This window comes from Lepidochelys olivacea (genome assembly GCF_965140295.1).
Source record: "Lepidochelys olivacea isolate rLepOli2 genome assembly, chromosome: 20".
NCBI lineage: Eukaryota > Metazoa > Chordata > Testudines > Cheloniidae > Lepidochelys > Lepidochelys olivacea.
In genome coordinates, this window is record NC_140430.1 from 13,609,020 (window position 1) to 13,629,857 (window position 20,838).

The 20,838-nt window shown below is 46.4% G+C and overlaps 1 protein-coding gene across 1 annotated transcript; it reads right to left on the minus strand.

The window, feature by feature from the left end:
* Positions 1-755: 755 nt before the first annotated feature.
* Positions 756-19,552, minus strand: LOC311510450 (maestro heat-like repeat-containing protein family member 2B; the record flags this gene model as incomplete). The annotated part of the gene is made up of 12 exons (XM_084610115.1): positions 756-785; positions 7,112-7,264; positions 13,944-14,048; positions 14,671-14,766; positions 14,956-15,085; positions 15,574-15,653; positions 16,073-16,195; positions 16,514-16,540; positions 17,358-17,510; positions 18,674-18,796; positions 19,049-19,168; positions 19,520-19,552. 12 exons carry the CDS (start codon positions 19,550-19,552, stop codon positions 756-758), a joined length of 1,173 nt encoding a protein of 390 aa, XP_084466241.1.
* Between the last annotated feature and the right edge of the window lie 1,286 nt (positions 19,553-20,838).

Consider the following 20,838-nt stretch of genomic DNA (forward strand, 5'->3'; position numbering starts at 1 on the left):
GGAACAGGGGTTCTCAACCTTTCTGTTTCTGAGCCTCCCCCCACCCTCAACATGCTAGAAATACTCCATGGCCCAGTTCCAGGCCTCTGCCCTGCCAGGCATCAGAGTTTGGGGCTCCTGGCTCTGGATTAACCCCACAGGGTGCAGGGGCTCAGGGCTTTAGTGCAGGTGCTGGGCCTCAGGGCTCCAGCCCGGCTGGGCTCAAAGCTTCAGCTTTCTGCCCTGAGCCCCAGCTAGTCTAAAGCCAACCTTGCTTGGCAGACCCGCTAAAACCGGCCCGGTTGAGAACTGCTGGTGTAGAACAGTGGTCTCCAAACGTTTTGGCTCACGCACCCCCAGGGTGACCTGCCGCAGACGCGACACCGATGGTAGACCTACCGCAGGCGGGCCGCCAAAGGGGAGCACCAGCTTTGGACGTGCAGAGCTGCCGCCGAAGGAAAAAAACGGCAGAGTGCTGTCCGGCGGCGCTACTAATGCCACGCTCCCCCCGGGATCATCCCGTGCACCCCAGTTTGGAGACCACTGGTGTAGAAGACCCGACAGACCTTCCAACAATCCCACCAGGCAGAAAAACAGCCTTTCCTTGCCTGGTAGGTTTAACAGCAAAAGAGCCATCAGGAATTTATACGGGAGCAAGCCCAGGTCTGGCAACAACTCCTCCAAAGTTTGGTGAGTCCTGTGACAGGAAATGGAAACCAGGAACAGGAGATCAGACTGTAAAATGGGACCTGTGAACAACCCCGATGTGTTTTTGGTTACTCTTCAAGGAGCAGCAGTGAGACCTCCTAGGGACAGAACAATGTGGGCCCTTCAACTGACACCCTATTTAACCGGGGAAGCACATACAGGGCTTTTAGTGATGAGCAGGCAAGAGATTATGACATGATTAAGGCAGCCATGCTGGACGAGGTGGGGCCTGTCCACAGAAAAGTACTGCCAGAAATGTAGAGTTGAAAGATGGATTGAGGGATTATGCCTCTGTGCATTTGGACAGGAATTAAAAGATTGGGCCACTCAGTGGTAAGGCCAGATACTCAGACTGTGGGGGAGATCATGGACTGCATGATTCTGGAAGTTTCTTCAGAGTCTCCCTGAGCATATCCGAGGATGGGTTCTGTGGCGCCAGCCAGTTCATCTGGACCCCACAGTTAAAGTGAGAGGAATTTACAGAGGCGGACATTCCCAGAGTGAGTCAGTGGTTTAAGGGACTAGATCTGAGAAGGACCAGAGTGCCTACAGCTGGGAAGGGCAGCAAGAAGAAGAGGGAGGAGCCTCAAGGAACTGTAGTGGGAGCTTGGCCTACAGTGTGCTTCCGACATGGACGTGAAGGACATCTAAAAAGAGACTGTCCTAAAATGGACTGTGGGTTTGCCCAGTTTTGTGGTTGGGACAAGACTCCCAGGTAGGAAAGAAAAAAGAAAGTACCTACCGTATCGGTCTGGGTAGGGAGGAGCCACCAAAGGGACTAATGGACACAGCTTCATCCTGTTTGCTAATCAGGCAGGAGTTAGTGAAACCCCACTGGATACTTCCCAGAGGTAGGATCAAAACTGAATACCAGGTCCATGGGGACAAGAAATTCTGCCCAGTGTCCATGGGACAAGAAATTCTGCCCAATTTTAAGGACTCTGAAAATTAAGGGGAAGTTTAGGCAGAAACATGTAGCGGTAGTGGATGGATTGCCCCACTGCCTTCTACTGGGCATGGACTGGAATCCCTTTCTAACAGGAACACCAAGGCAGGTATGGAGGCCCAGGAGGGTGGAAATAAAACCTGAAGGGCCAGGTAAAGAGGAAATATATGTAAAGGGTCTGGAGAAACCTAGACACAAAAGTATAGACAAGAGGGAGGAGAAAGAAAAGAAAGGTCAAGCGTAAAGGTGACTTAAGATCATCCGTTGGGGTCAAACAGTCATCAGAGCCCTTACCACCAGGATCTCAGGAGCAGGCATCCCTAGAACACTTTGGAGGGACTCGGAGCAGTCTGTGTCCATGGAAGAGGCCGGGGCACAGCCTACCACCCCGTCACATATAGGTACCTAAAATGGGCCTGCACATGGGCCAACAGCATGAGCAGAATCTATACTCGTGTCTGCAGCGCCAGCAATCACATAGCTAGGTACCCATCCATCTGAACAAATTCAAGTTTTGTGGACAAAACTGAGGCACCCATCTTGAAAACCTGACCCACTGTGGCCACAACCTAAGATCAGCCTTACTGGGCCAGTCCAATGGTCCATCTAGTCCAGTACACTCTCTTCCAACAGTGGTCAATGCCAGCTTCTTCAGCAGGAATGAACAGAACAGGGCAATCATGAAATGATCCAATCCCTGTTGTCCAGTCTCAGTTTCTGGCGGTCAGAGGCCTAGGGACACCCAGAGCTTGGGGTTGCATCCCTGACCATCTTGCCTAATAGCCATTGATGGACCTGTTCTCCATGAACTTATCTAAGTCTTTTTTTAAAAAAAGCCCAGTTATACTTTTGGCCTTCACAACATCCCTTGGCAATGAGTTCCACAGGTTGACCGTGTGTTGTGTGAAATAGTACTTCCTTATGTTTATTTGATACGTGCTGCCCATCCGTGAAGAGAGCTGAGATCCTGGTTTCCTAGGAAAATTCAGAGACATTATAAAACCATGAAGTCTGTAATTTGAGCACCTTGTTGGCATGGAATAAAGAAACACAACAAGAAGAGAAACTAATCATGTTGTGAGATTGGTGGGAAATGTACATTAATGTGCTACCAGAGCTGAAGTCAACTGAGGACTCAGGAATCTTAGTGTTAACTGGCGAGGGGCACAGAGTGGGTGCCGAGGGACCTGGTACGTACATTCTAGTTCACTAAAAGATTGCCCCATGAGTCTCAAATAAAAGCCCATGTCACCAATATCATTGTGAAATGCATGTACAGATGCTGTGTAAAGAGTCATGGATATGCATTGAAAATTACATTCTTAGGATCTGTGTCTCGGGACTAATCACCAGGAAAGGTGACAAAATGGTTTTCTTTCAGGCAAGAAATGTTTATCCATCTGTTTGTTTACATGTGAACCCTACATGCTTAATGTACATTCAGTTGAGAAGGACTGTGAGAACTTTAAAGAAAGAAAAATAGCAGGAAGTAGACAGGGGGTGGGGACCCAATTTGGGGGTACACATCAAAGGTTTGCTCTAGTCTATTTGGGGGACATCTTTCACTTCGGAAGTAGATGGACTGCGAGTTTGCTTCATGAAAGAGGGGTCGCAATCAGGCTTGGTTGAGAACTTTGGGTGAGAAACATCTTTAGACAGGAGGTTAACCTCTTGGTTAAGTTTAGTTTCTAGGAGCAAGTTATGATTTCATTTGAAATGTAACCATTTTTTGCTTGCATTCTTACTGACGGTCACTGGAATCTCTGTTCTTTGATAATCTCCCTTCTTGTTTTCACTAGAAATATATCTAAGTGCTGTGTGTTTTGCAGTACAGAGTCTAAGTATCGAGTACAGAGTCTAAAGAAGAAGTAATAAACGGGTGTGTAGTGTTCCATTGGGAACAGCAGGCCTGACAATTCTGTGGGAGTTCAGTGGATAAAGGGCTGGACACTATACGGAATGGTCAGAGGACTCGGGGGTGGGTGTGTGCCTGTCATTAACCTGTACAAAGAGACTGAGGTCTGAGGAGGCCTGGGTGGCAGTGTTTGTTTTGCCAGAGCCTGGTCGTTTTAGGGAACTGACCCACAGCAGGCACAGACAAGACTTCCTCACTTCAAAGGCACGTGGTGGTAAGGTGCCTCATAACCCTGGGAACTCCTGGGGAGCGTCACACAACTCTCCTGGAATTCTCTTGGTTTCTCTCCCTTCCTTCTAATTACCGGCAAGGGTTGCCCTCAGTAAGTTGTAGCCCTTTTCGGATTTCTCTCGGGCTGCTTCTCGTTGGCAAAGGCAGCTTTTGTCCGAGGGTTTGGCTGACCTGCTGCAGGAGAACAGGAAACAACTCTGGGAGCAGTTCCCGCACAGCTTTGCTCGACTGCAGGGCTGACACCACCTCAAAGATGGCACATGTTGCCTGAAAGGAGAGCATGGTAAAAAAGGAGATCTCTTCCCAACACCATCACACCCTCTCTCCCCGTCTGATATCTGCTGTACGAAATTCTCCCTTCTGCCAGTAACTTGAATGACAGCGAGCAACTTGCTTAACTCGTGACTCACTTTCCCACATCTGTACAAATGTGTATGACCTCCCAAGGCATGCTGTGAGTCCAAAGGAAGATTTGCAAAGAAACCTGCTCCAAAGACTTTCTAATGGCCAGATAGTATGAAGTAAATCAGTAACGTATCTAAAGCTGCCGTATTTGTTCCACAGGCAGCAGAGCTGGACTCAGGGAAACAGTCCATCAGAGGAGAAGTGCCCACACAGCAATATTATACCACACTTCCAGCTTTCCATCAGCAGGATTATCGCAGGGCACAGGAAAGCCTGAAAGACGTGTCTGCCATCTAACTTACTAAGAGAGGTTCAGCAGCTGCCAAATGCCTGTCAATTTCGGTCTCTGAGGTGATGCTGCCTTCTGTTCTTGTTGGAGTCTTTATCTTCTCCATTAGGGCTCGTAGGACTTGAGTGGCAAGCAAGGGGTCTCCCCCCAGAGATCTCCACTGCTCAGCGGTGTCACTGCAGTTTAACAGAAGTTACAGGTGAGCCCTGGACACTTTTGTGGCTCACCCTGAATGTGTCATATTTTAGCAAAGACCAAATGTTCTCCTTGCCTATGATGAGAGAGTTAGGAGTCCTGTCCTCCTTTAATGCTCCTCATGTTTAAATATTGAGTTTCCAGTTACAGAACTAAGTTAAGTGACCTAGTCCTCCTGCAGCCTAACCATTAATACTAGACTTCAGAAGGACAGGACACAGAGCGCCAACCTCACTTCCTCTTTTCTCCACTTCCCAGTCAATATGGAATCATGAGCATGTGGCTCCCAAAGAGCTAGGGTTTGGAAGGCAAGTGGATGAAAGAAAAGCCAGATTCCTACTAGATGGACATACAACTTTGAGAACGAATGTTCATGGCCATCCTAGGTCCCCTTCACAAATGGCGTCCCTACCCTCTGTTTGCCAGAAGCTGGGACTGGGCAACAGGGGATAGATCACTTGACAATGACCTGTTGTGTTCATTTCCTTTGGGGCATGTGGCACTGGTCACGGTCGCAAGACAGACTACTGGGCTAGATGGCCTTTTGGTCTGACCCAGTATGGCTGTTCTTATGGTCTTAGATTCCAGCACTGATAACTGATACCTCAGTTAGGGATCTTGAAATGAAATGATGGATATGCTTCCAGTCCACTTTTAAGTACCAAGGATGGCAACTCTGCTCTAGCAGCCACACCCTCACTGATACCAAGCAGAGGTCTGATGATAATATTGGCCCTAGTCTTTGCAATCAGCCAGGGATTTGCACCTGAAGCTGTCATGCTACCAGGAAACCAACAGCCACTGCTCATTTCCAGAGTGAGCTCAATTCAGGCGTCTAGAGAGGTAGATGTTTCCAACAATACACTCCAGTTATACCAGTAAAGATAGATCTTTAGGATGTCAAAGGAGCTATTCATGAATGGAAACAGAATGACACTTAATTTCTCTCCGCACCCCACCTTAACATGTTCTTGGACCTTCCTGCAGAAAGAGCCAGGCTATTAACCCTTAGGAATGATCCCAAACTGTTTGCGGCTTAAATGAAGCCCTACATCTCCTAGTAAAGCTGTGGGATCCATGTTTTACCAAGATGAATGCAATAGGTAGCGGTTTATACCTGTCCATCGGCAGACGTTTGCTGAGGAGGCTGGAGATCACTGCCTCTTGGTGATGGTGAGCTAGAATGGACACTGCCTCCACCAGGAACTGCCTCAAGCTGCCCTCCTGGATAGTAGGCATGTGGCGATATAGTATAGCCAGGATATCTGGCACCTGGAAGGAACAAAACCAGAAAGAAATGTCCCTTTTTCTTTCTCTCCATTCACTCTACAGAATCAAAACCTTTATTTAGCCATTTGCTGCTTTTTTAGAAATGCCTCACTTCAAGAAGCAAATGTTCAAATACGTCTGCGTAACTTGAACCCACACAAATTGCCCACACACGGCTGTAAAAATTAACACTGACACACACATAGACATACCAGGTAATTTAATGTGGTGGTGCCCAGCTATGCATTACATAAACCAGTTCACATGCACAAAAGGTGGCTTTGCTTGCCCAGATTTTACAGGTGTGATTTAAGCAGCCAAATCTGACCATTTCCCTCGAAGAATGCAGAGCTCATCAACAACCACAAGCACAAAATATGCAAGTGCTTTAAAGACAGTGTGTAAATGCCTGGGACTGTCAACAGGTGACTACCTCTCATATTCATTCCTAGCCCTTCACATCTTCAAAACACTGTGCAAACATGGCAGTTCTGCTGCGAGGGTTCCCTGTCCTGAGGCCTTTCACCAGCCTTGTTAGAAGATTTGTGGAGTGCTCCTTTCATCTAGCCCTGATGTACTGGGCTCCAGAATAAGGCATATAAATAGTGGATCCCAAAGACACTAGAGTTTTCTCCCTCCTTCCTTCTCTTCTTAAAGGGTAGGTCTACACAGCAAAAAAATCCCACAGCAGTGAGTTTCAGAGCTCAGATCAACCTGGGCCTGTGGGGCTTGCACCATGGGGCTAAAAGTGGAGCTGTTCCTGCTCGGGCTGGAGGCCAGGCTCAGAAACCTGGCAAGAGGGTGGCAATAGCCCAGTGCTCTTTTTAATCCATGTAGCCCTTAGCCATAGGCCTCCTAATACCTGGAGGTCTCCAAGTGCCAGTCATTCTGTCTTCTTGTATTTTCCCTAGAGTCTGTTTTCTCAAGCCTTTCTTGGCTGAATACTGTGGCAACAAGCTAGACCAATAAAGAACCAACCATCTTCCTTTTCCCTTGGATTATCTCGGTCTACTGCTATTGATTCTGCCATTGCCTATCTTAGGATAGGAACAGAGATGGAATCGACTCTATGTCCGAGGGGGAGAAACAGCAAGATTTTTCTTCCTTACACATGAGGGCAAAGATCAAAAAGCCTAGAGTTTAGGCAGAAAAGCTCTCCAGTTCCCAGTTTTACCTTGTCCAGCATGGCATCTCCACACTCCTTCAGGATGATCTTCATCCATAGTCCAGCTGCCGTGGCACAGGTGGGGCTAGCAGACAGCAGACCACCCAATGTGGCTGCAATAAAGTCTGTGGCCTGTTCGGAGGGAAAGTACTCACTAACAACCTGGGAACAAATCAAAAACAGGAGAGACCGCCATGATGTTTGGCTCCAGCACTTTTAAAAATGGAAAAAAAGATATACCTGCATCAGCAAATGGTGAATTAGCCTCCTGTCTAGCTCGCCATTTGGGATTACAATTCTCTCTCTAGTCTATAGACTACATTTTTGTATTCTACACTAATGATATCAGGTTAGAGGCAAAGACTCTGTTGCATAGTTAGCACAACATTGTACTGGATAGGCAGGAGGTAAGTTTCCCTTTGTAGTCTCTTACATACACTGCATCTTTTTACAGCATATAGAAGTCAGTCAAGAGAGGCATGCACACAAATATCGGCGAAGGCAAACCCACAAGGTGACGGAATGAATCCTGGGTGGTTTCTCAGCTTGATGTTCCACTAACACAGTTTTTCTCCTGGATGGCTGGATGGCAGGGCCAGCTCCAGGCACCTGCCGAGGAAGCTCGTGCTTGGGGCGGCAGATTGCAAGGGGCCGTGTTCCGGCCAATCTTAGGGCGGCATGGGGGCTCTTTTATTTCATTATTTTTTGTGCTTCACCGCTCCGGATCAGTGAAAAAGCAAGAGCTGGCCCTGCTGGATAGGTACATGCGTGTGCATCCGCGTGCGCATTTTCATGGGCGTGCAACGTTCTGTGGAATCTGGTTTTTACGTGGCATTCAGAGCACACATCTATGAAAAGCATCTTGCTGGTTACTAGCAGCCAACGCCCCGCTCCCACAGCTCGCTCCGAGTACGGAAAGGCATCATGAAAGAGCAAATGTCAAATGAACGGTGCCCGGTCACTCGCACATCCGCACAAGCTTTTTGAGTCCGTTACCCTGGCCATTTTGGAAGATGCCTGAAACAGAGCCTCGGGGTCTGGAGCTCTTAGTGCTTCACGGAGACATCTCAGCTCCTCCTCTGCTGAGCCCAGGTTTATGGACTGGCCTGGAGTGGAGAAAAGGAGAAAAAGTACTGTAAGGATTAAGGAAACTGAATCCCTACTGCATGGATCTTCATACGGGAGGATCCATGTGCTATGTTGTCATCAGCATAGTGTAAAATCTTGGTCCCACTGAAGTCAATGGCAAAACTCCTGTTGACTGGAATGGAGTCGGGATTACACCCGAAAATGTCTGAACGTTAACAGTAGTGGTATGTTATTGTGAATGATCCAGGATTGAACAAGCACTGTATTCAGCTTGGAGCAGCTTTGTGTGTGTGTCTGGTTTCAGTAGTCTCTCTGCTCTCACTATTTACATCTAAGCTCCTCTTCAAGTACAACTCATGCAGGTAGATCAGAGGTTCCAGTTTAGAGGTGAATCCCTCCACCAAACTCTCCTTGTAAAAGAGACGGGGATAGACAAAAAACTTTGGCAAGAAACCCAGGCTCATCATCAGTCACTTCTAAACAATGCTGGGATTACTATGTTGTACATTCAAAGGTTGGAGTCCCTTATTCTGTTTCTGAATCACCAACACTGTTTTTAGGACTGATTAAGAATCATTGGAAATAGGATGACCAGGGGTCCCGATTTTATAGGGACAGTCCCCATTTTGGGGTCTTTTTCTTAGATAGACTCCTCTTACCCCCCCACCCCCTGTCCCGATGTTTCACATTTGCTGTCTGGTCACCCTCATTGGAAATGGCCTTAAACGATAACCAAGCTCTATCCCTTAACATCTAAGCATTAGGTGAAAAGAATATCCTACTCTTTCACAAAGGGGAAAAATGGCCTCTACTTACTCCAGTAGCTCGGAATGCTCATGCCAGAGGGCTGCTGGAAGAACTTTTTGTTTACGGAATTATTCCAGGAAACCCCTCCAATCCAGCCAGTGGCAGGGTAAAGAGAATGAAAATGTTTAGTACCAAGGGCTTGTCTCCATGGCGATATTCAAGAAAGCTAATCCCCATTCATTTTCAAAATGCATTAGTTAAACTTCATTCAACACCTGTGGGGACACACTTATTTAGAATTAAAGTGGCCTTCATTCAGGTTAGTTTCATTCATGGAATTCACTCCAATTAATAAGGCCCATTTTAATTCAGAATCAGAGCATCCACACATGTGTTTAATGCCATTTACCTCATGCACTTGAAATGTACACCTTTAGTTCATTTGGATTAACTTTCCTTACTGTCCCTGTGTAGACAAGCCCTAAGGAATTTAGCCCTTATCTACCTGTATGCAGACCATTTATTAGTTGTACAGTTCCCAAAAGTGTGCTAGGCTCTTTACATATCAGAATCTACTCTTCTAATGAGGTATTTACAAGATGCCCACCATTCTGTTATCTAAGCGACAACAGACAGGACAGAAAGAACTAGATAGGCAGACAAATGGACATTACAACAGCGAAAGAAGGTGAAGAATTCCTTATACCTGCTAATGGTCTCCTCACCTTGTATACAGAGAAGGCAGCGGATACAGTCAACCACCCACTGACGGGACGTGGCCAGCGAATCACAGCTGTATGGTGCTATTAGTCCAATCAGAGATCCAAACTGATCAAAAGTTCCCTGAGTCTAATGAAAAAAGAACAAAGAACGAAGAATGAATGGTCTCCAGTTGGACTAGACTTCACTTGCCATGCTTATTGTTCAGACCAGTCAGCTCTGTGTTTTTTGGGGAACCAGGGCACAGTATCTAGCCTGTCTGACTCATGAAAGACACCCCCCGCCCCCACCAGTCTCTGAACCAAAACCCATCAGAGAAAAGGCTTGCAGAGAACAATGAAGGGTGTTGGGAGACACACCTACACCCCTCCTGAGAAGGGTGACAAGATTAAGACATCTCCATTTGCATACAGAATGAAGAACAGAGACAACTCCCCTAGCCTCATCTGCATGAAAGATGGGATAGGAATTAGCATGAAGAATGAGGAACAGAGAACCGCACTGAACTCTGGGACCAGAAAAGCAGGGACGCATTGCATCATGGGAATCCCTGCTCCAGATGCTAATGAACCTATGCCTGCACACACCTAGCTCAGCAATTATCAGACCAATTCTAGTAATAAATCTTTATTATCCTAAAATACTGAAGCAGCCTAGTTGCCTTGTGAGCTCCCTGGAAAAAACCACCACCCATAGCCAAGAGTGATCAGCTCCTATTGTCTAGCCTAAAGAAAACCCTTGAAAACCCATTAGTTTACCCATAAACAAATCTAGTGTTCTCCCTTGAACCATTGTATTTTCTCTACAAAACCCCCTACCTATGCCCAAGTAAGGGTTCTGATGTATAGACCCAAACTCTGCATCAGTTCCACTGGGATTCCATCTCCTGACTGGTTTCAGAGTAACAGCCGTGTTAGTCTGTATTCGCAAAAAGAAAAGGAGGACTTGTGGCACCTTAGAGACTAACCAATTTATTAGAGCATAAGCTTTCGTGAGCTACAGCTCACTTCCTCAGATGCATATCGTGGAAACTGCAGCAGGCTTTATATATACACAGAGAATATGAAACAATACCTATTCCCACCCCACTGTCCTGCTGGTAATAGCTTATCTAAAGTGATTTCCAGCACAAATCCAGGTTTTCTCACCCTCCACCCCCCCACACAAATTCACTCTCCTGCTGGTGATAGCCCATCCAAAGTGACAACTTTTACACAATGTGCATGACAATCAAGCTGGGCTATTTCCTGCATAAATCCAGGTTCTCACATCCCCCCCACCCCCATACACACACAAACTCACTCTCCTGCTGGTAATAGCTCATCCAAACTGACCGCTCTTCAAGTTAAAATCCAAGTTAAACCAGAACATCGGGGGGGGGGGTAGGAAAAAACAAGAGGAAACAGGCTACCTGACTGATTGTGCTGGGGGCTCTGCCTGTCTCCAGCACTCAGGACCCTGAGCTACCACCATTACCTGGGAACCCCACCCAGTTCAAGCCTCATGGAGTGGATGAGATTCCCGCCCCCCCTCGCCCCTCCGTTTTCTTTTCTTCCTCAGGTATTAACCTTTCAAATGTAACCATTATATTTGTTTAGCCCTCCTTGTGTAGTTATCACTATGATTCAATAAATAACTTTTATGGTTCAGCTGGTTGCTTCTCTCTCCCTCTCTCTCGCTCTCCAAATTTTACTCTGTATTTTCCACTTTCCCCATTTACTCTGCAGCAACCCTTCTTTTACCTAAGCTAAAGGTCCCGGTAGCGCCCAAAAATACTGTGGGGTTTGCTCATGAAGTGGGTTACTACCAGTACAATTGTAATGTGGAAGTGGGATAGGGATGTGTTAAACTTGGGGCACATAAGAGGGGAGCAGCTGAAAGTGCTGCTTAACCCAGCCCATTGAGTACAGGGACATATGAGAGGATCAGCTGGAGAGGGCTGATTGACCTGGTCCGCTCAGACTTGCTCTGCTAGTGTGAGCGTACGTGCGTGCGTGTTTATCTAGTTCTAGGGCTGGAGGAACCCAGCCCTGGGGAACCTAGGGCCTGCAGGGTAGCTCCATTGGGAGGGCACTTGCAGAAGGAAGGAGTAGAGCTCCATATGAACACACAAGTGACATAAGCAGCACATCAATATAATTACAGACACCCTCCCCAAGAAGAGTAACCCTAATCAATGAGCCTACCCCAAAGTAACAGGCACATCTGGTAACATTGTGCCCCTGATTCCTGTACTGTACTGGGTAATGCACATTGAAAAACATAATCCCAATTGTACATAGAAATGGATGGGGTCTAAATTAGCTGTTATCACTCAAGAAAGAGACCTCAGAGTAATTGTGTACAGTTCCCTGAAAGCATCCGCTCAACATGCAGTCAAAAAAGCTAACAACATGTTAGGAACCCTTAGGAAAGGGATCGATAAGAAGACAGCAAATATCATTATGCCACGATAGGAATCTACAGGACCCCCACACCTTGAATACTGCGTGCAGTTTTGGTCATCTCATCTCAAAAAAGATGTGTTAGAATGGGAAGAAATACGGAGAAGAGCAACAAAAATTAGGCCTATGGGATAACTTCTCACCCAAGGGAGATTAAAAAAAGAGCGACGTTTCAGCTTGGAAAAGAGACGACTCAGAGGGAATATGCTAGAGGTCTATAAAATCATGACTGGTGTAGAGAAAGTCAATAAGGAAGTGTTATTTAGCCCTTCACCTAACACAAGATTGAGGGGTCCCCCAATGAAATTAATAGGCAGCAGGTTTAAAACAAACTAAAGGAAGCATATCTTCACACAATGCAGTCAGAAGACAGGATACTGGGCCAGATGAACCATTCTTTTGCGGGAGGCAGGTTAGCCATTCTTATGTTTTATGTTCTTAGCTGGTTAAATAGAAATTTTCCTTTACCACCCTGGGAGCATAAGAACCAAGAATGCATTTGTGACACTGGCAGACCAGGCAACCTGGGTATGACCCATAATAACTTAACAAGAGGCACTTCCACTGTATCAAGACAGTTCACTTGCATGTGAATTTCAAAGAGATGGATTAGACTAGCAATCCTCAACTCATTCAAAAATGAACAATAGATGCTAAGTCTATTTGTCTGTGTTGATCTATACGCGGTTAGAAGTTTCACAATGTAACCAAATTAGCTTGTCGATGCTCATTCCCTTTCAGGTCTTCATTATGTATGCAAGGTGTTCAGTTAACCTTAAAATCAAAGATGTAAGATACTGCAGGAAACTAATAATTTCTACATTGTCTTCAGCTTAACTCTCTGTGTTATAATGGAAGAACAGCTAATCACCTTATGCGAATGAGTAACTAGTTTACTGTGTATGCACAGGAAATAGAAGATTAGCTTCAAAGCAAAGTACAGGAGGCGATCTGCATTGCCTAGTCTTTCTCGGGGGAAGGTCCTGATGTAACCATTTTTGTGAGGTAGGCTTGTCAGCCTGCTAGAATAGCTAGAAAAGAGAAGGCTCGGGCCTCATCCTGTCATCTTTAGTCTGCTGAAACTTTGAACAGGGAAAGTGTAAGCCATAGGACAGAGAGCTTCCAAATCACCATTTGAAAGAACCTGGAAAATGCATGGAAAAACTAACAGTCTTTACATCTAAGCTGCCTTTGGATTCTGATCTGTTGGGAAGATTCCAGAGAGACTTGTACAAGCCAGCAGTTTATTCCATCACTGTTGTGATCCTGAGCTATGAACATTGACAGTCACTTGTATGGATATTGATCTTTTAACCATTTGTAACTCTCTTCTTTCTTTTAAGAAGAAATCTTCAATTTCGTTATTAAGGATTGGCTGGCAGCATGCTATTTGGGAAAGACCTGAGATTCACCTTGACCTGGGGATAAGCATCTGGTCCTTTATGATGGGTGAACCTCACATATGGTGAATCAGGTTTTCAGTAACCCCTCACTATATTAGACTGGGCTGTTTAGATGGGAGACTAGGTCTGGAATGCCAAAAGGGACCGTGTTTGGCATTTTGTAAACTAGGGTGGAAGCTCTTTTACTGTTGAGTTGGTGCATGTAATTCTAGAATAAGCCATCAGTTTGGGGGATTGTCTGCCCTCTACTTCTTGCAGTCTGCCCAGAGTGTGGTCACAGCATTGTTGTGTAAACCTCTCTCTTATGGAAGCAGACGGATCTTAGTCACTTTGAGATCCCAGCTGCTGCCCTGGAAGCTTTTTTCATGCATTTGCGTTGAGTGTCAGATCGGATATAAGCAGGGAAGTCAGCTCAAGGAAGAGGAAGGCTATACTCACTGTGCTATGAACTGTCTCTTGATAGGCAGTCAGAAGCTGAATGGTGGCCTGCAAGGCCCTTTCTCTCTCCCACTCCTTCTCTGAATGGAGCCATGTCTCTAGTAGCTGTTGGTAGAGCAGGGGAATGGACAGAGTTAGTACCAGAAAATCCCTCCCAAAAGTTCCTCTTAAACAGGTTTAATTGTCACTAAAATCCCTCTCCAAAGCACCGGACCTCCATGGAGCGAAGGAATTACATGTCTAATGGAAGTGCCAGGGACCAGATTCACCTCTGAGTGATTGAAGACAAAGGAGTTACATGAGAGATGAACCTGGGTCTGTGTACGTGGATGTCTGAGGAAGAGGAAGTCTCCTCTGGATGAGTTTCCATACACAGGGCTTAACTCAATATGAATGAATTCCTCTTTGAAGAAGTGATCAGTTTCAACTGGTTCTCTTGGATTTGGCTACTGCAGTGGTGATTTTCTTGCCGGTCCAAGTAGTGTCAACTACATTGTAAGAAGTTGGTCCCAATCCAGCCCTGGCATAAAATGGCATAGCTTCTGTGGATTTCAGCGGGGCACATGCCTGCTTATCCCAGGAAGAATTTGGTGCTTTTTCCCCCCGACAATTCACTCCACTGTGGAAAATTCCTCCACAACTGAAGCTTGACCCCCTAAATCTCTGACTCTTCCCTGCAGTAACACAACAACAAACAATCTTCACCATGGTTCAATGGTCTACTCACTTGAAACATTTCCTGGAACCAGTGTGCGGTTGGTTCTTCCTCCAGCAAAGTCTTCATTAGCTTGCCAAGGGCTTCCAAGGACTCTACGTACAGTGACTGAAACCAGAAGAGAAGGAGTGAGGCTCAGCACAGATAATTTGTGTGTGTGTGGGGAGGGGGGACGACTGGGGGCTGGGGAAAGCTAACCATAACCTTGCCAGGGAGGCCATGTGTGACTGCCATCACCCAGTGCCTGCTGGGCAGAAATACAGTGGATGGTGCCTGAGGAGAATTGTTGTCACGTACCTGTATAGGCAGAGCATCCTTTGCTGTCTCTTTCATCATCTTCTCCAGGGGAGGGAGGGGAAACAAACTTTTGAAACACTGGTGAAGGAGCTCACGGTTTTCCTTCAAGGTCAAAGATGGTTTGAGTTTGCTGGCAGAAGAAAGAGAGAGAGAGAAAAGTCATGCATTAGACTCAGTACCAGCTCCAAGTAAAAGAAATGGGTCCAATGACTGGAGATTGTCTCAATCTAAAACCCTAAATGCAAACAACCCTTCACTTTGCAGCTGAGCACCTCTTTGCACCTCTATTAAGTATTGGCTCATTGAGAAGTAAAGCTAAAGCTTCAAGTCCCCTTTTTAGAGAAACCCACTAGCTTCCTTCCCCCTGCCAGCAAGCCAGACACCTCCCTCCCCATCTGAACTCTCCTGCATTGGACTGCATGCCCCACAACCTCCAAGTTTGTGTCTTTCAAGCACAAACCTCCAAATGGACACATTCAAACCCTCAAGAACTAAAGTTCTGCTGGTGAGCAGCATGTGAGCCAAACCCGGCAGGCATCAAACTGCTCCCAACCTGGCACTCATGAACTAACAAAGCCGACATCACAGTGCCAGGAAATATGGCAGAAAATAGCCTACCTCAGATGTCTAATGGCAAGAATTGCCTTGTAGCGAACTGGAGATGCCAGGGAATCCAGTGGTTCCTTTTTAATGAAGTCCTGAAATGCACGAATAGGGAAATTAAAAAAAATGGGAAATGGATTTGAAAGGCAGAGAGGCTTTCCTCTCACACCCTGAAACAGGGCCATATGCCAGGTCTGTAATAAACAGACACCGTGCTCGGCAGGCTCTCTGCCTCAGAAATGGACCGTAGGGCCATCTGCAGGCTATACGGAGGACAGAAAGGTAACTCCCCAGACACAAGCCATTCCTGCCACTTACAGCCCACAATAGGTCGGCATCCCTGCCAAGCTCAGAGTGGACCCAGCAGCATTCTGGGTGCCGTGCAGGTAGCTCATGAGACTGCAGTGGTAGAGTCACAGCCAATGGATAAAACAACATCTACCTGGAAACCCAGTCTGATGACATTACAACAAACTCCTTTGTACTTCAGTCCTCAAAGCTCCTCATCACTCACCAGCATGTAGCCAAGGAGCTCCAGTTTGTAAGAGAATTCGAACTCCTGGGAGTCTCTGGTCTCCAAAATGGCACAGCTAATCTCCGTGACATTCTGGATGAGGGTTAATTTTAGGTGCATGTCCTACATAATCCAGAAGGAGAAACAAGAGGATGTGGATGAGAAACGGAGAGAAGAACCAGAGTCCAGAAGATAAAGATCAGGAATTAAATCTAGCCCCAGGAGAGGAGAGAGGTGTCCACAGACCCAAGAAGGCAGAGGACCCTGGCTCTGCACCCACCTCAGAAGAAGAGAAAACCCAGGTTCATGAAAGAAATCCAGGGCCACTTACACCAGAGCAGCCAGGACTCCTGCTTGATGTAAATCAAGCTCTGTGCAATTTAAACAAGCAACTTGTGGATAGAAAAGGCAAGAGCTGAGGGCAGATTATTTAGAATTTACCTTGTTTGTAAGAGCAATGCCCAGCACCTGAAAAACAAAATGCAAAACAGCTATTAGCAATGTCTATAGTCCCACATAACACACATCCTCAAAATGGCCTGGCTGGTGAATATGGAGCAGAGAGAAATCATGATTGTTAAATCTTCCAAAAGGCAGGAAATGTATCCAGAGGGGGTGTTTTGCAGAGGTCAAGATCAGGGGCCATCCTATGGAATATTTGCATTTGTGAACTTCTGGAAGATATCCGTTTGGTTCAACTGTGATCAACTTTTTTGACAAAGGCTAAATGAGATTCTCACTTAGACAGGGCAGAATTGAATGGCAAAGTGACGTGGAGAGGTTGCACTGAGAGGAGAGTCAGTACCAGCAGTCAGACACCTAGGGAACAGAAATAACGAGCACACAGACAAACAAGACGACAGAGAAGAGGGAAGGGAAGTAGTGAGTCCAAGAAACAGAGTGACAGCAAAGAAACTAAATACAAGTTAGCACCATTCTCTCTTGGCTAGAAAAAGATAGAGCTAGATACACATACATATTAGGGGAGTTAGAGTGTTATTCTGAATAGCCTGAGTGTGACTCCGTGTGAATTACTGTGCAGCTGTGCTCGACAGAATTTCAGAAGAATATAGAAAAACTAGAGAAAACACAAAGAAGAGCAACAAAAGTGATACAACATGTGACAGCTCACGCTCCATCCATTACAGTTTTAAATTTCAGTTATGTGACAAATTATTGCTCAAAGGAGAGTTTTAGAAAATACAAGCCCTCTCTCTATAAACTCAGAGGCAATTCTATAACTTCAGGGTAATGCCCCTCACAGTTGTCATGCAAAGGCTCTTACCTGACAACTGGTTCTGTAATGGTGAAGGACGTTCCCTGTGATGTCTGCCTCTACTCGGGAGAGAAGCTGCTCTTTTGGAGCATGGACAGCCACGTTGCTGTATGTCAGCATCAGGGTGCGGCGAGTCTTGCCTCTTGTCCCATGGTGGTAATCCTAGACAATAGGAAACATCACTAGAGACAAGTTCTTCTGATTCATTTGGCCTTGGAATGAATCAAACATTGGTGGAGCCGGGCCCCCAAGCCTTGAATACTGCTGGAGCCCGGGCACCTTGAGCCCATAGAACTCGCCACCCCATCGCCATCATTCCCACTGGGTAACTCTGACCCAGAGAGCCGAAAAAGGCTGAACCGACAGCAGTGGAGTACACGGGAGCTTAGTCATTGACACTGGTGGGTACAAGATCAGGCGCTAAATGTCTTGCCTAAGGCTGCACAGTGAGTAAATGGCAGAGCCAGCAATGGGAGCCCAGAGGCCTAGTCTCCTGCTCTATCCTCTAGATCAGTGGTGTTCAACCAGGGGGACTTCTGTACCCCTGAGGGTCTGCAGGGGTCTTCCAGGGGGTATATCAACTCATCTAGATATTTGCCTAGTTTTACAGCAGACAACAAAGAAAGCACTTGCAAAGTTACTAACTCAAATTTCATACAATGGCTTCTTTAGACTACTCTATATACTGCCCGCTGAAATGCAGGTACAATATTTAGATTCCAGTTGATGTATTTTCTAATTCTAGGGCAAAAATGGGAAAATAAGCAGTCTTTTTTTCAGGAATAATGTGCTAGGACCCTTTTATAATTTTATGCCTGATTTTGTAAGCAAGTAGTTTTTAAGTGAGGTGAAATTTGGGGGACACAAGACAAATCAGACTCCTGAAAGGGGGACACTAATCTGGAAAGGTTGAGAACCACTGCTCTAAATCAGAGGTTCCCTAATTGTCATCCGTAGACCACTGGTGGTCTACCTAAAGCGGGTTGGTTAGCCACATGTTGCTTGCAACACCTCCTCATTTCCAGCTACTAACCTGGAATAAAAAACAGCTAAAAATACCTTCAATGCTTTTCCATGCAAGCAACTGATGTAGTTCCCACACATTGTGCATGGGAGGGGCGCTCAAGCCATGAGACATCAGACGGTAAAAATCATTTGAGAGAACCCCAGCTCCACATCATGCTCCTGTCTGCTTAACGGCAGGCATCACGTGGAACGCATACACTGGGGGACAATGCTAGCTGACCGGAGCAGACACTACCGCGGGGCTGCTGCCCCTGCTTTAGAGGGAGAGGAAGTTTGAGAGAACCCCCTGGCTCCTTTACCTTCAGGCGGCTGACGAACCCAGAAATCTTAACCTGGCTCATTGCAGCCCCAAACTCCTGAAGTGCCTTCAAGGTGAGGTCCAAGTGGCTCGCAGCACAGACTGCGAGGATGGAAACGACTCCCTGTCACCCAAGAGAAATACAGGTTAGGATCGAACCAGGTGTCTGATAGAGCCCACGAGTCCATTCCTTTCACCCAAAGTGGTGTAAAGTGCCAATCAGGCCTGAGACACATGGGGAGTGGGCGCTGAGTGAAATAGCAATCAAGAGGATAGGAAGCAAAATGGCATCTGTCCCAGGCCAACTCAGAGCTGAGCCCCACAGGGAGCATTCAGGGATTACTTGGTAAAATGGGGAGAGGGACAGAGGCCTCACCTGTCTCTCAGGGGCTTCCATATAATCTGCTGTCGTCAGAAGTGTATGAATCTGTGATTTAACATGGACCAGGTCCTGACAAGCTGCTAAGGACGTTCCTAGCGCCTTATACAGGAAACTCTGAAAGAAAGAGACCAGCCCTGGGATATCAGAAACACAACGTGCCTGTCAGTACAGACCCAGCTCAGCAACACTCAGGAAGGAACAAGAAGCCAAGTCCAAGCACCCATGCTGCAGAAACATCCCATCGTCTAGCCCAGCCAGAGAACCAACAATACAGTACAGACAAGCAGCCTGTCCAAGCAAATATTGGAAGGGCAGGGGGGCAAGAGAGCAGGGAATAAGTACAAACAAATTTTATACGCAGAATAAAATATCAAATAATGAAACCTTGAGAGAAGCCTTATGCAGCCCTCCAATCAGAATTTCAGGGGAAAGTAACTAGAAACTAAACCTTAACAGAGAACAAACCTTCTCTTTGGAGGGGCTGGCATAGCCGGCCATCTGCCAGCTCAACTCAAGGGATATCTGGCTGCTCCAGGCACTGTCATCTATCATCTCCAGAGATGTTCTTAGGAACTGCGTGTAAAACCAGAGTTAAAGCAGATGGTCGGCTGTTGTGGGGTTTGGGGTTTTGTTTGGTTGGTTGGTTTTTGCTTCCTTGTTCTGTTGTAAACTTTCCAATATTCAGGTGTCCTGGGAAGATTATTTCCCTATTGAGAACTATAAACATTGACAACCCAGACTTCCTCTGCCTCTTGTTCTTGAACCTTTGCCTGAGGATTCCTCTCAGTCCCCAAACCCAGATGGACAGTGAATTGGAGAATGAGATGGAGCCAAGACATCTGACCATCGAGGAGTGATTTTCCAGTGGATGGACGATGGCTCTAGTCAACTTTGAGCAAAGGGCCCTGGACTACGAAGGACCAGGCACCTTCTCTGAAGTGCTATGGACCCTTTATGACACCTCCCAAGGTACCCAGGGTTGTGAGGGACCTCACTACCACCTGCCCTTAGCATGAGGAAGCCTTCTCTGTACCTGCCAAGTGTCAGCTCCTGACTCTGCCAGTCACAGGAAACACAAGCACACCCTTCTCACCCCGTCCAGGATCCACTGTCCTTCCACAGATAAGCAATCAGTACACTCCAACCGCTCGTCCTCTGGACATCCCCAGAATGTCCAGCCCCTGTTCCACTGGACACTCACAGAATTCAGAGGTTTGCTACACACCACCTTACCAGTTTCACCTCAGCATCACCGCTCCATTTCACACACTTCGATACATTGACAGTGAAAAGAAGTAGAGTTTAATTCACCAAGATCAGAGATTTGAGAAGCAGCAAGAATAATTAATGTACACAAATGGTTACATAAAAATAAAATCCTAACACACTTCTAGAGCTTCAACTTAAAGAACCAAACAGTCCCCTGTCTCACAAGGGATAGCTCCCCCAAATCTCTCTCCCAGCAGGAAACACCCAGACCAAATGTGATCCTCCATTCATAAGACAAGCCAGTTGGCAATTTGTCCAATAGGTGAAGGATACCTGGTGCAGGATACCTCTGGACCTCCAGATATAGTTCCAAGCATCCATTGTCTGCTTGTAAACAGGGTACCCCCTATTGTTTGTTTGTTTTTCTTGTCTCGAATCTCCTCTGGAGACTTGCAATCACTTGATTAGAATTTTGCTCTATTGATTAGCATTCACTGTGAATAATTACTCAGTCTACATACAGCCATTCAAGCAGCTAAGCATCTTCTGCCTGAAAGAAACTTCTTTATCACCTT